Here is a 14,780-nt window from a genome sequence, read left to right as displayed (position 1 = left end):
TGTGTTCTCCTTTGAAATGACTAGTTTGCCCTTGTCGCTCAATTTGGATGATTTCTTCTTCTTTTCTTCCGCATGACTCCAAAGTAGCTATAAAACTCAAAACACGCGCAAAATACATAATTTACAAGAAAAATTAGCAGAGAAAGCATAAACAATAGATAATAAATAGGATGTAATCTACACCCTATCACTGCTTTACCTACGGTTGGTGATAAATCTGTGACTAATAAAAAGTGGAAATGAACATAACTTGATTCATTGTTTTGCAACGAAGAAGGATTCCTTGATCTAACTTCTCTTATTGATTTTGACTTAAAATTTTAATCATTTTATTTACTTTCTTTTGCTTTTCAAAACCAAACCAAAACCCTTTTTTGTGACAATTAAACAACTAAAAACTCTTGATCCTCATAGGAACGAACTTGACTACACTATATTACTTGTTAATTAGGTAGTAAAATATTGATTAATTTGTTGTGGTTACGACACGCATCATGTATCTCAATATATCGTATGACGGGTGATCGTATGATGATGGTTGGTGAAATGGCCTGAACTTTTTCGCCGAGGTGGAGATCTATACAATCATTAATAGGTTGGATTGTTAAGTCTTGAGTTGGTGAAGTTAAATTTTGGTTTGCTCTCTTCCAGTGGAGGTTATGTGGAACAATATGGGTCAAATACGTTCGATTTGATTCCTTGCAGTGAGGATATGTACGCAGCATTCAGTACAATCGATTTTTTTTTCCAGAAGATGGAGAGATAACATATTAATCATCTCATGCATAAATGCATGATCCAAGGTGGAAAATTGTAGGGAAACATTGGGTTTCCTAGTGTGGGTGCATTACCATATATTGATGGGGTTTGCCAAATTGACCATGGTTTCCTAGTTGTATACTGTATCCTAATCCGAGGAGGCCAATACTTGGGAATCAGGTTTGTGACTCATATAAAATAAGGTCTAGGCTATGTGTATAGTCATAGTCATGGAATCCTCTAAGGAACTCCCGACAGAGATGAGAGGGATTCATAGCATATTTTAGGTTGGTATCTGAGAGACCATTAATGATGAAAATATTACATCATTATGGTACTTATGGAATGCTTGTCGATATTGAGAAATATTTCGTTATGGAGTATTCCTATGGAGATGTTGGTAATACATCTTGTTTACGGAAAATATCATCTTGATAGTGCTGAAGTAAATTGTTGGTGTCGAGTAGAAGGCTTCCGTGATAATTTATTTCGGGGTGTGCATAGAAGATCATCTCATTGTGGTAGATAATATGATAAACAACTATCTCGTATGGGTGAAAACACTACTTTGGATTTATAAGGCGTTTGTGAGAGTTTTTGAGTTCGATGACACTGTGCTGAGTTGATGGATTGATATAGTCAATCTGGATGTGTAACTCCCATTTGATTCTATAATGAATAAGGTCATAGAAGTTTGGTAGATGTACATAAGACACACATTGCATATATCGTTGAACCACGTTTAAGTTTTTGAGTACTTTACTGGTTGCTTCGTTTGTGTTTGCATCTACGTGGTTCTATTTATCTTCTTCTTATCCTAGATCACAGTGAGGTTCATGAAGCAATCCGAGAGATCAAACATTTCATATTAGCTAATTTATTTTCAATTAGCATGTAGATAGCTCTGAACCCGGATAGTTGGTAAGGTACTATTTAATATTCGGTAGGGCCAATTATACCAAAAGTATTTCCCTTTATAAATTGTTCACAGAGTTAGCAAATAAAAAATGGTCATTCTTTGATCAAATAACCAATAAACTAAAATTCGAGTTGAATTAAAGATCAAGTAAATATAGGCCGACTGCAATCTTTGGTTCTATAAATCCATCACGGATAAGACATATCAATTTAAATCCCAAATAATATAAGCATTAGTCGAGTCAATTTTTCATGGGTTGAGATTTACGCGATTATTCTGAACAAGGTCCAACTAGTTATATATGCTTATTTTTCAGGATACTTATTCGCCGAAAAGAAAACAACTTTTTTAAAAATTTAATTTCTTCGTTTTGCTCACTATTCAAAGATACTAGGTTATAGATGTTATGGCTATGTATATGGTTGGTGATCAAAAATTCTGAATCAATCAGATAGATCAGTGCTCGTAAAGTCTGTTTTAACTTCATCATAACATAACAGTATTTTCCTCTAATTCATGTTTCAAGACTGCCTCATATGTCATATCTAAAATTTAACCTTTTTTTTTTTAGGAAAAAGGATATATATTAAGAAAAAAGTGATATGTACAAAGGTATATACAAAGAAAGACTGGGCAACCCTATCAAAAACCAAAAAACCTCAATTTACATATGAATGATATTCTCCATTTGATGCACAATCTGGCTCGTTGTAAAGCTTTTGAAAATGTCTGTTGTAGAGCTTCATAGACAAATTTGCAACTTGATTGTAAACACTAATTCCTCTTTGTCCCTATGCCTTCCTCCATGCCTCCTTCTGTTTCTTTCGAGCCATAATTCCTTGCCGATAGCGAAAGGAAGTAAGTGCCATATTACCTTAATTCTTTCTCCCACTCCGACCATTCTCCAGCCGAGTAACAAGTTCTGAAAAGTTACTGGTAGAACCCATAAAACATGTAACGAAGCCAAAAACTTCTCCCAGATAAATTTTATGATTTTTTTGGGACCATGGTTATTTTGGGTGGACCATGGTTCTATTTTTAGTAAGACATTTAGAAGTAAATCTAGGTCATCCCTTATCTAGATATTTATATTAATACCTAAACTACCCTCCTGATTAATTTTGGATAATGATTAGTGAAATCATTAGTGAAATGATTAAGCTAACGAAGTAGAATTATTGAGAGAGTAAAGTTAGAGAACATGAAGAAGAAAAACATGGAAAATAAAAAAAAAATTGAGTTCACTAATCTTGAGTATTCAAGTGATGATTCAATTGATGATAGCACATCTGAATCTTCATCTCCTTCCTCTCCTAGAGGATTTGTTAATCTTCACAATGATACGGATATGAGTTATTTCTTAGATGGTGATTGTATTCTTCCCCAAACTCAATCTCAAGATGAAAACGATGGATTTTACCAACCACAACCGGAGGAAGAGCATTTGGGTTATTAGGTATGCTTCAAACTTAGATAATGTTGGTTTAATTGCTCCAAACTTTCAAAAAAATGAAAATTTTTATGTAGATTTGGGCCAGTTCGGTTACCATATGTCAAGAACATGTAACCGAACACACCTGAAAGTGTAGTTCGGTTACGTTTTCCAAACACGTAGGTTACCGAACTCGCTCGTTAATGGAGGTTTTGGTCGTACATTGCAATGTTCGGTTTGCCCGCAATGTAACCGAACTTTAGGGTCTAGAAGTTCGGTTGGTTCGCAAACTTTTATCCAAAAGCATATCTAACCGAACTCACCGATAAAAAAAAACAAAAGTTACAGTGCTATATTCGGTTACCTAGTATAAAATGGTAGGTAACCGAACTTTGAGCTTAACAATTTATTTGGGTACATCTTGTGTGTTCAGTTACATATCAAATTGCTCTACCAACCGAACTTAAAATTCGGTGATATCCTTATTTTGCGAAGGAACCTAACTTATGGACTTGTGTTAAGTTCGGCTGAGACATGTTTTTTGCTACGTAACCGAACTTTTCTCTGAAAAAACCTCCATTAAACTTCTCTGCAACTTCCATTTTCAACTCATTTTGATGATTACTTCTCATTTGTTCAACCAAAAACGAATAACATGTAAAGGGTTTGTGAGAATATCTTTTTTAATGTTTTAAATTAAGCTATATATATATAGAGGAGGTGGTGGTGGTAATCGGAGGTGGTGGTGGTAATCGGTGGTTGGTGGTGGTGATAATCGGAGGTAGTGGTGGTGTTAATCGGCGGTAGTGGGCGGTGGTGGTGGTAATCAGTGGTTGGTGGTGGTGATAATCGGAGGTGGTGGTAATCGGCGGTGATGGGCGGTGGTGGTGGGAGGTGGTGGTGGTTATATATATATATATAGGTGGTTATTAAGTTGGTTTTAAATTAAATTAGGTTAAGAATAGGTTAGTCATTTCAACACTTTAGGACACCCCATATAACTATAGGGAAGGTGGCCTAATAAAACCACGATCCCCTCAAAAACCATAATCCCTAAAAAAATCATTCAAAATTTAACCTTAAGCCCAACATAAAAAATAGTCAAGCCCGTCCCTTTTTCTAGTCCCGCCTCTAGGATTCACTACCAATTCCTGGAAGAATTGCTAGCACCTTTGGATGAAAATCCCACTCAACAAAGAGGGGTGTGTGCTGGGCACTGCCAAAGAGACACTATTAGTAGCTGCCTAGTCTTTCCCGCCTATCACGACGGAAGTCTTTATCCACTGAAATTCACTTATTGGACCAAGAAAAAATTTCCATTAACCTAGCTAGTAGTATTTCCCAGAAAGAAAGAACGTGCTTCCAAAGAATCAATTAACACTTCCTAAAAACAAAAAAAATTAATTAAAACCTTTAACGTGCCATTACTTTTACTTGCATTGTCAAAGTTTAAGCAGCCTTGAAAAAGAAAGAAAAAGCAAATCCAACAAGAATTAAAAGAAGCCATTATAAACGAAGAAAGAAACCAACTAGACACCTAGTGGCCAGAGCTAGGGAGATAGGTAATGGAATCGTGACTGTTGCAACTTTCAGCAGATGCGTTGGAGGATATTTATTATAATTACATGGGTTATTTTGATTCGCCAGAGACAAGGAAAACTTAATTATCTTTCTTAAACAACCTTTATCGTTTTCTTTTCTTTTAATTAGCTCGTTTTTCATATGATCCAACTTATGAAAAGGGGGGAAGGGACTTAAAAGTTAGAACCTCCATTGACTGGTAAACAGTCAAATTAAATAGTAAACACTGGAATGGACGCATGGAATATTCAAAAGAAGAAGATGAAGAAAAGAACGACACAGAATATCAGAAACTCAAAATATTCGACTAGGTCATCATCATGTAAGGAACATGTCTTGCTCCTCTACTTTAAGCATCGCTAGAAATAATCTCACATGGTATAGGAAATTTGTGCTTCCACAGCTAATCAGTCTTAAACAACAATTTTCTGTGCGACCCGGTAAATAAACTTTGTGATCTTTAACAAGCTCATGGTATAAACCGTCTACACAAACCATTTAAGTTGACCTGGATGGATCATTCTCAAGAAATACTGGAAAAAATAATTTCTTGAAGTCTAAGTGTAATTTATTGAAATGCTGCAATTCATTATTTTATGAAAAATTATAAACACAACTTCAATTTTGGTTGGGGTTATCTCCATAGTCTAGTCTAGCTAGTCTAAAGTGATTTCCAGGAAGTTTACATATATTCTTCACTTGTATAGTTGTATACTGTACTTCAATTTTGAATGTTCTTTACTTGCAATGAACTTGACCAAAAGCTATCTTCATAACCACACGCCAATTTAGGTCTTTCTTCTTTTGTAGTGAACGGACCTAATTTCTTAGATTGACCGGTCTTCATTTTTGTTCCTCTTTGAATAAAACCATAAACGAAAGCTTTAATCGAACAAGTCCTACTCGTGTTTCTCGGACTTTTTCGATCAACAACCCTTTATGAGTCAACACGCACAACACTATACATGCTTAGTATTACAAATGTTATCACTCTATATATATAACTCCGATCTGTCATATAGTCGACACTCCATCTATAGGCATACAAATTAACATTGCTTATTTAATCTCTTCACTTATATTTCATATACAACACCGTTTACCGTACTAGGTTAGCTATAAATTTTGTGATTGTACGCTCTGGTAATATCTACACTTGTTATTTGTTACGTAAGGCGTTTGGCCAGTCGTATATCAGTCGTCATGGTGTCTCTCAAACAAAGCAGCAAAAACTATGTAGTTTTGAAGCCACGCAAAGGTGGAATTGTAGATCTTTTTTGGTTATTACTTACCAGTGATATTGAAAAGAGTAAATAAGGAAGCAGATTTTAGACGTCGAGGGCTAATCTTTTTATCGATTGTTGTTCAAAAAATTCTTAATTATGTTAGGAAACCTTTAGCTTGGTATGGAGCGGCCCTTGAGATGTGGTTGAATCTGTTGTCCGAGAATGGGAATTCCCTTGGTCTTTTGTTTAATTTCTTTAAAGGTTAGTAATCTCAATGGTGTACTCACACTTCATAGTTCATGTATAAAACAATCATTACCAAGAACGATAAGGTGGTTTAAAATTTAATGAATTATTTGTATTGTCTGTCTCTGATTTGCAGGGAAGATAGTTATTCCAGACAGAAGTTCTGCAAGATTCAAATCGAATACCGCATTTATGGATAATCGAGTTCAACTTGACAAGAATTTAGTATACGGAGATAATAGATATTGTGCAGCTTTTTCGATAATGGCTGCTAAATACTACAAAAAAGAAGGCTTTTAGGGACGGCCATTGCTCAACAAAACGTCCCTAAAAAATTGTAGTTGGGACGGTGGGTACCCCTCTAGTCGTCCTTAGTGATGTGTTTTTGGAACGGTGGGTACAAAACGTTCCCATAATTTTTTATTAGCCGTCCCTAGTAGTGTGTTTTTGGGACGGTGGGCACAAAACATTCCAATAATTTTCTTAGCCGTCCCTAGTGATTATGTCGTCGGTAAGTTAGCTGTCCCTAGTGATTATGTCGTCGGTAAGTTAGCTATTTTGCTCCCCACAGCGTTGAAACATAGTCCCACTTTTTAATCGAAGTAAAGAGACAGAAAAGGAATGCCTAGTTTCCTCCTCCCAGATCTGTAACCAAATCATCTTCTTCCTCGAATCCTCTTCTGCTCATAAGCACACTGAGAAGAATGTGTTTTTGCAAACCCTAAATTAAAGAGAAACTGTTTATGTGAAATCTTCAATTTCTTCTCCGTCTCCGCTAACTCGTTCAAATCTAGCAGGTTCTCGTCGTGCAACTTAGGGTAAGAATCTCTTTCTAAATCCCTTTGAATTTTTTCCAGTTTGCTGTTTGAAATGAACAATTGAAGGTTTATGTTGGGAAAATCAAATTAATTTGCTCGATTTTGAGGTGAAATTTGTTATTTCTCCGGTTCAATTAGAAAATACTATTGATTGAGTTTGATAATTTTGAGTTGATATAATTTTGTATTACATGATTAAGGGCACATGCATGCTAGATGTGAAGCTCATACCTGGTTGAATGGATTATTTGTTTACTTGCTTACATTAGTCAATTTGTTTACCCTTATTAGACTGGGAACTTGTGATTTTGTTTACTTGCTTACATTAGTCAATTTGTTTACCGCTTATTAGACTGGGAACTTGTGGTTTTGTTTACCCTTATAAACTGAGAACTTGTGGTAGTATGTACATCATCTGTTTGTTTACTTGGTACAATGTGTGCTTCTGTTCAAATTTTAGTCAGACCTGCAAATATTTTTACTATTTCGTTCACTTATTCATGGTTAGTTATTTTGTTACTCCTTTTGAATTTTCTCAAAATATGGCAATTGTTCACTGTGCCATATCTATACAAACCTTCTACTCAATGTGAATTCATAAGTAAATAATTTACTCCCCCACCTACTCAATGTGACTAAAGAATGTAAAACAAAGTTCTTCTCTCAACTTCACTCCATCCAAATATTCGTTCACATTGCCATATAGTATAAGTAATGATCTTTGCCTTTAATTTGTGATCCTAACATGGGAACGTGATAATTGGTAATTACTGCTTTGTAGCGCCACAAGCAAACCCCACTTGGATATTTTGATGCTGATAAAATCAAATCAAGATACATAGGAACATGTTAGCAATAATGACCTTTTAGTAGATTTCTAATCCCAATTATTTATTTACTGATATTAATTATTACTTAACTTACTAAGTATATGTTAAGTGAGGAAAAGGAAAATATAAAACCTTAATCTTTATTATCCTACACTTTTAAATTGTTGCATCCATATCTAAACACCAGGTGCCGGTGAATCACATATTACAATCAATTGTTGCATTCCGTTATTGCTCTTTATAGTCATTGAGATGGGACCTTTCTTCTGATGGTTCCACAGTTTCCTCACCACCAGTTCTAACGTCCTGTACTTAAGTTTCTGACATGTCATTTTTTTAAATCCTATATATGATATGAATGCGTGTTAAGCCAGGTGCGTATTGCTGGTATTGGCGATTAGGTTCATATAATCGCAGGATCATTCGCTGGCTTGCGTGCTCATAATCATCGATCGCTACTAACTTACTATCACCAAGTAATCCATTACTAATTTGGGTATGGGCATTATCCCAAATGTAAAGATAAATTTACACCCAATAGAAATAATATTCCATGTTGTTTTCATTACCTGGAGATGCACTTTAGGAATCGAAGGAGAAATAATATCCCCATTGCTCTTGCCTGGGAGATAGAAGTCATAGTCATGTACTTCTGCAACTGTCTATTTATCCATGTTCTTATTATCCCTTTCATCATTTACCCACTAGTGCAAGGCTCACAGTAAGCATCATTTGTTATTATTGTTTTGTTTTGAAACAGAAGTTGGCGGCGAAGATTAAAGAAAATAGGTCCAAACAAATAGTTCAACAAACTTGTGGCTCCAAGCCACATATGGGATATGCAAAAGAGGTAAAGCTGTTCAGTTTGATCTCGAGAGTAAAAATTTTCTTGAAAGTTTCTCGTTTCTTTCTTTCTTTACAAAGTGTGTTTCTTGAGGGTTTTACTTACTTCTTCAATTTCGTTTCTTCATCTTCTTCATCATCATCTTTCTCAATTAAACAAGAGCAGGAAGATTAATCATTAATCAATTATGAATATCCTCCATTTCGTCTTTGGAATCTGTGGTAGGTTTATAAAAATTCAATCATTAGCTAAATTGCTTCTTTGTTTTTGTTATTTGTGTATGTGGTTTTCTTTGTTGATTTCGTTAATTATGGAGTATGATGTCTCTCTGAAACAGGGAATGCAACTGCTCTGTTTCTCTTCTTGTCTCCACTGTAAGTTATCTCTCTCCCTATGTTCTTTTGATCTTGTCCATTAAAGGGCTGAGAAATTTCATTAAGGTCTTAGAGAATTTGGACATTAATGTCTTCTTTCGGATTCTAATAACAAATTTGGGGTTAATTACTTTTCATGTTTGCTTAATTAGGTTTCTTGAATTATCATCTTTCTTGTTTTACAGACACCAATGGTGATCGTCAATTCCTCTTATTGATTTATTTTGACCAATAATTTCAATCTATTTCTATTTCTTCATAATTTGCAGAGTGACATTCCATAGAATCAGAAAAACCAAAGGGAATCGAAAATTCTCTGGTGTTCCTTACATCATGACCTTGCTCAATTGCCTTCTCTCTGGATGATATAACTCTCTCTACCTCTCTATCTCTCTATAACATGATTGTTGTGCGCGATTCCATTTCGGAATGAATGGAATAAAGAATAGCATAGGTATAACAATTCTTTGTAACATGAGAATATCCGATTCAAAAATGAGACTGCTAGTAGTATGTTGAGCTCCCGTATACTTTTTTTCCTTGTTATGCCTTCATTAGGATAACTTCGGGGAGATGGGCAATACTGGTCCTTGTGGTGGACCCTGCACAAAAACTCATTTTGATAGGTTTGGTAACCAAGATTCTGCTTCGTTGTTCAAAAATGATGACCCAACATGCATTGAGATCTGGAATCTTGTTATTCATGTAAAAACTTCGCATATGGAAATTTTTTTTCTTAATAGTTCATTTGCAATCACTTCATTGTTGTTCAAACAGAGTGTAAAGTATAGATGGTGGTTATTGGTGGCGCAAATATGGGAAATAAGTGCTAAAGTTGCAGTATTGCTACCAAACCGAAATAATGAAGGACTCGAGGTATCTTACCAAACTTATATCCAACTCGTTTGATTACTTGGTTAAGTGATAGGAAATGTGGCAGCATACTGGGAGCTCGATGGAAATTTTGGTGTCATGTGCCAACGGTATGGGCATTATCCCAAATGTTCTAATTGAGGTGAGTTAGAACTCCTCCAAAGGCATAACACAAACTAGAAATGAAAACCCATAAACAGAGTATTTATTCCTCCATCCTTGTCCCATTACTATTTACTGTTATGCCCTATTTGGTTTGGTCATTTTCTCGTAACCATGAACTGAGTATGTAAGTTAAGATGCCATTTGTTTAGTTATTTTCAGTAAAAACGATTTGAGCCAACCTGAGATGCTGATAATTTGGTTCTAGGAATTCTTTTATTCGAATTTCACTCTACAGTGAGGCACCCTTATCTAGGTTAGATACTTCGGTTTCGTTCTCCGTGTACATCGATCGATGAAATCCTATACTAACTTTGGTTTGCTGCAGAATTTCGACGATGATAACATGTCGTTCTCGAGCAGAAGCAATCAAATATATTCCCAATGTAGATGGTGCACCATTTATGTCCAAGTTGTATACAACTTTGGTAGTCTGAGAACATCACCTCTTGATTGTTTTTGCAGAGTTAATTTTTCTTTTGTACGAGATTTGTTGCTGTAAATGACTGGATCATTTTTGTGAACCTGATTTCATGAATGAGAATGTCTTTTGGTGCAATGTTATGTGAATGAATGTTTAAAAGGGTAAAGGGAAAGGCATCCTGCCAAAGAAACTCAAAAAGTGTATTTCCAAATTTTACAACGCTTTAAAGACGTTCCAATTTAGTATTTATCTTACCGTTGGAATTTGACTCTAGGGACGGTTATGAAAACATTTGGGACGGATTCAAAAACCGTCCCTAGAGAAACTATCCGTCCCTAGAAGTATTAGTGACGGCTAATCATAATCGTCCCTAATGGGCAAAGCCGTCCTTAGTAGTATTAGTGACGGTGGATCTAGGGACGATTCTGCAACCGTCCCTAATACCTTCTTGGGACGGCTTTAGGCCTTTTGGGACGTTTCTTGACCGTCCCAAGAGGCCTTCTGTTTTGTAGTGAAATTAACATACGAAAATGCAGCTTTTGTCGAGGCAACAGTCAAAGATCACTGGAAGGTAGTTTAGTATGCAATTATCGTTAACTATTTAATTACAATAGAAATTTTTTAATGTAATAGTCGATAATATAATATTCGAGTTAAAATGATAAAATTTGATGGTCCCGACTCGGATGTTTATTGCTAAAATAATAAAATCGATAATATTATAATATAATACATTCCAAAAGTTCCCCTTAAACGTTAATAGGTCCAAAATATTATATAAAATAATAAATCCATTAGAAAAAAAAAATTCTTACATATCAAATTTTCTCAAAATATGATTTAATATTGGTTTTTTTTTCTTTAAAGATCAAATCAAGTGGTATTTCATTCTTGTATGTAGTACAAAATTAATGTTTTTACAACTTCCCGTCATTATCTAGAAACTTCTATCAAACTAGTCAATGGTTGCATATCGTAGGTATTTTGTATTAAACCACAGTTGTTCAATTCAAAAAAATAAAAATTGTTCTTTTAAATTAATATATTATTGACATACTTATAAAATAATAAATTATTAAATTATCGATTATATAAAAAGATGGTCGCAAGGCTTTTATTAAGCAACATAAAGTATAAATTATCGATTATATAATATCTCTTAAATAATAGGATTAGGGTGGTCTCAAACATATTATTTTATTGAAGTTTTACCGTAGTTTAACAATCACTAATTAATATCTAACCCAAATAAGTTCTTGCAGATGGAGTTCTTGGGGTTCTACAATTACTGGAATGGTCAGTAACTTTACAGCTTACCAATATTGAGCCTGTTTCTTTTATCAGACTTCGATTATTGATAATTACATGAAATACATGCAGAGTATCAAAAAATGGCAACCACACAAGCGTTCATCCTCCGTGACAGAAGATCTAATGATGTAGATCTAACTGTTGTATCATTCAGAGGCACAGAAATGTTTGATGCAGATGCATGGAGCACCGATTTCGATATATCTTGGTACGAACTCCCTAATGTAGGTAAGGTTCACGGCGGTTTTATGAAAGCATTGGGGCTACAAAAGAAACAAGGATGGCCAAAGGAAATTGTTGAGACTTCATCTCGCCCTCAAGTTGCTTATTATAGTATTAGAGACAAGCTTAGAAAAATTATTCGAGAGAATGAGAAAACGAAATTTATTGTGACCGGACACAGTTTAGGAGGGGCTTTAGCCGCTATTTTTCCCGTGATTCTAGCTTATCATGGGGAAACGGAACTGCTACATAGGTTGGAGGGGGTGTGCACGTTTGGGAAGCCTAGGGTCGGTGATCAGAAACTTGCAGAGTTCATGGAAAAACAGATGAGTTTACATAACGTGAAGTTTTCAAGATATGTCTATGGCAATGACATGGTTCCTAGGTTGCCTTACGATGATGAAACGTTCATGTTTAAGCACTTCGGAACATGCATTTACTATGACAGGTTCTACAAAGGAAAGGTAAATATATGCATAATTGTTTTGCACAATTACTTAAAAATCTGGCAGAAATTGTGGTGCCTCAAACTAAGATCATGGGTGTTGACAACCGATGAATCTAAATGGCCCGAATATTATACCATTTTACTTTTTTGTGGAGCACTTTTTTATTTTCTCTTTACAATGCATGAATTCCGTCGGTAGGAAAAACTGAACCAGTAAATGTGTTTGATCTTTTGAACTACAGATCGTTAAAGAAGAACCAAATAAAAATTACTTCTCTCTGAAGTGGTTTATACCAAAGATAATGAATTCGGCTATGGAAATAGTGAGAAGCTTTACCATTCATCAGACGTATGGACCGGAATATGACGAAGGTTGGTTCTTACTGTTGTTTAGAACAATCGGGCTTGCACTTCCAGGAGTATCAGCACATTTACCTCAAGATTATGTTAATTCTACTCGAGTTGGATCTTTAGAAACGTTACTGACGGACGCCAGTAAATCTCGGTCGCCGTAATTGATCAACATCAAGTAGTAGTACTTAACAACTCCCAATTGGAGTTTTAATCACCATTAGTTTGATCTATATATATAACTCAGTGATTTTTTTATTCAAGAACTTCTGAAAGGAAATACATGAAAAAAATAAATGTAAAGACTTCAAAAATGGTTGGACTTACAAATGTTGCCTCATTAAAACCTTGACAAGGAAACCTCAAAGTGGGAAGATCCTAACGAAGGAAATAGTACAACTTTCCAAATAATTTAATAGAAATTAAACTAAATAAAAAGATAAAATTACAATTATAATTCTTCAGGATCATAGGAAACCTTCGTTCTCCATCGGTACCCAATGAGGTGTCTTCTATAGACGGCAATATGTATGTCGCCACAAGCAAGTTGTAGAAGTTGAGCGTCTTCACTCGTGATAAAACTATCAAAGTACGGTCCCGAGCCCTTCTATCTGTATCGAGACTAATAGAAGTGTCACGACGGCTTGTACATGGTAGGAAATTCGTCCTCTTGGAGATTGAGAATGACGGTTTAGCCTTTTCTGCAATCAAGAACTTATAAATTGAGAAATGCTACTCCGAAGAGATACAAGTAGATGAAACGCGATTTATAAAACCGAACCAAGAAAATAGATAACCAATTATGAATTCAACATCATGTTGTTTCACTGGAGCATTCGTTGAACCTAGAAAAGAAGAATTATTCATACATATTAAACTAAGATTGATGTTATAAGATAACTGTCTTAAAGAGAAATAATAGAGAAAAATAAGAGACAAGGAACAAAACCTAAGTATTTACTAATGATAAACTAAAGAGGACCTACAGAAACAGATGAAATATGCGGACCCCAAAAGTAAAATTTAGACTACGAGACTACGTTAAAAAAAGTGAAAACAAAACTATCCTAAAAGAACAATCTCGGAGAAAAAATCGTTTCAACTCGTTCTTCTAATTCTCTGAATTTGATGATTCATGATTATCTTATATGGTAATCTAAGTTGTTCTATCTTAATTCAATGTTGTTTTTAACATTCTTCTTCTTTCTTTCTTTCTTTCTTTCTTTCTAGGTACTGGTCACAGTGCCTGGAGAAGCTTTGGGATGTTGGAGTGGTTTTTCCTGATATCCTTTCTTCCTCTATACCTTGAGAATATTTCACAACTTTTGATGTATGATTTGCACGAGATGATACAATACCCAACTTTTCAGCACAATTTCTCATATGGATTTCTTAAACTATTATATTTTCTCATCTTTATTCTCGGTTTCCATGTCTTCCGACAAACAAGCCGCTTATATGTTACTCCTGTATTTATTCTATTAAGGTGGCATAAGAAAGATGACATGTGTACGACATTTATACATCAAAATAGAGGTGCAAAATTGTTTATATTTATTCTGTACTGATGAGATTTTAATTGTTGTAGAAAAAGTGGTAATAAGATTCGTTCAACTCGAACTTGTGAAGGGTTTTCGAAATTAAATAAAGTTGTTTCAAAGATAATAAGAAAATACCGAGACCCTGGATTCCACCATTAACCAATTAAGTGATAAATTCTAATCAATATTCATGCAATTCTTTCTTTTAAAGTGATCTAATATTTTGCCTCTAATAGATTTTTGAAGTAATAGTTGTAATCACAAAGCATGAAACATCAAAAGTTTTAGAACCAAGCATGCTCCATCAAAACGATTCACAACTACTTAATAAAAATCAATTTTCTATAACCACTCTATGCAAATAATCATGTAAAATAGTTGCAATAAATAATTAAATAAAATTTACCACTTTTAATGGA

At 34.7% G+C, this 14,780-nt stretch overlaps 2 protein-coding genes across 7 annotated transcripts; both read left to right on the top strand.

The window, feature by feature from the left end:
• Window positions 1-5,734: 5,734 nt before the first annotated feature.
• On the top strand, window positions 5,735-10,630 carry LOC113289525. 6 transcript variants are annotated; one of them, XR_003331053.1, is made up of 5 exons: window positions 5,735-5,949; window positions 6,081-6,178; window positions 6,300-8,661; window positions 8,821-8,876; window positions 8,993-10,630. XR_003331053.1 is itself a non-coding variant. In XM_026538793.1 (4 exons), the coding sequence occupies exons 2-4, from the start codon at window positions 9,603-9,605 to the stop codon at window positions 10,564-10,566; spliced, it is 552 nt and encodes a 183-aa protein (XP_026394578.1). In that variant the 5' UTR covers window positions 8,883-9,029; window positions 9,299-9,602; the 3' UTR covers window positions 10,567-10,617. The 6 variants fall into 6 exon arrangements, 1 of the variants encoding a protein (XP_026394578.1); XR_003331054.1 differs by having other exon boundaries at window positions 5,735-6,178; window positions 8,993-9,029; window positions 9,807-10,630; XR_003331051.1 differs by having other exon boundaries at window positions 5,735-6,178; window positions 8,993-9,029; window positions 9,299-10,630.
• Window positions 10,631-10,861: 231 nt separating this feature from the next.
• Window positions 10,862-14,129, top strand: LOC113291573. The gene is made up of 6 exons (XM_026541094.1): window positions 10,862-10,895; window positions 11,001-11,059; window positions 11,751-11,784; window positions 11,869-12,485; window positions 12,712-12,980; window positions 14,051-14,129. The coding sequence occupies exons 1-6, from the start codon at window positions 10,862-10,864 to the stop codon at window positions 14,127-14,129; spliced, it is 1,092 nt and encodes a 363-aa protein (XP_026396879.1).
• The last annotated feature ends 651 nt before the right edge of the window (window positions 14,130-14,780 follow it).

Source organism: Papaver somniferum, chromosome 6 (assembly GCF_003573695.1).
Source record: "Papaver somniferum cultivar HN1 chromosome 6, ASM357369v1, whole genome shotgun sequence".
In the NCBI taxonomy this organism is placed as follows: domain Eukaryota; kingdom Viridiplantae; phylum Streptophyta; class Magnoliopsida; order Ranunculales; family Papaveraceae; genus Papaver; species Papaver somniferum.
Note: the sequence above shows the minus strand (reverse complement) of the source record. Positions and strands in the feature narration are given on the sequence as shown.

Excerpts from the sequence above, each read along its gene's own strand:
- LOC113289525 (XM_026538793.1), top strand. The coding sequence starts at position 9,603 with ATGGGCAATACTGGTCCTTGTGGTGGACCCTGCACAAAAACTCATTTT. Across the intron at positions 9,906-9,969 it reads GAAATAATGAAGGACTCGAG|CATACTGGGAGCTCGATGGA; the intron begins GTATCTTACCAA and ends GAAATGTGGCAG. Across the intron at positions 10,045-10,392 it reads TCCCAAATGTTCTAATTGAG|AATTTCGACGATGATAACAT; the intron begins GTGAGTTAGAAC and ends GGTTTGCTGCAG.
- LOC113291573 (XM_026541094.1), top strand. The coding sequence starts at position 10,862 with ATGGGCAAAGCCGTCCTTAGTAGTATTAGTGACG. Across the intron at positions 10,896-11,000 it reads CCTTAGTAGTATTAGTGACG|TGAAATTAACATACGAAAAT; the intron begins GTGGATCTAGGG and ends TCTGTTTTGTAG. Across the intron at positions 12,486-12,711 it reads ACAGGTTCTACAAAGGAAAG|ATCGTTAAAGAAGAACCAAA; the intron begins GTAAATATATGC and ends TTTGAACTACAG.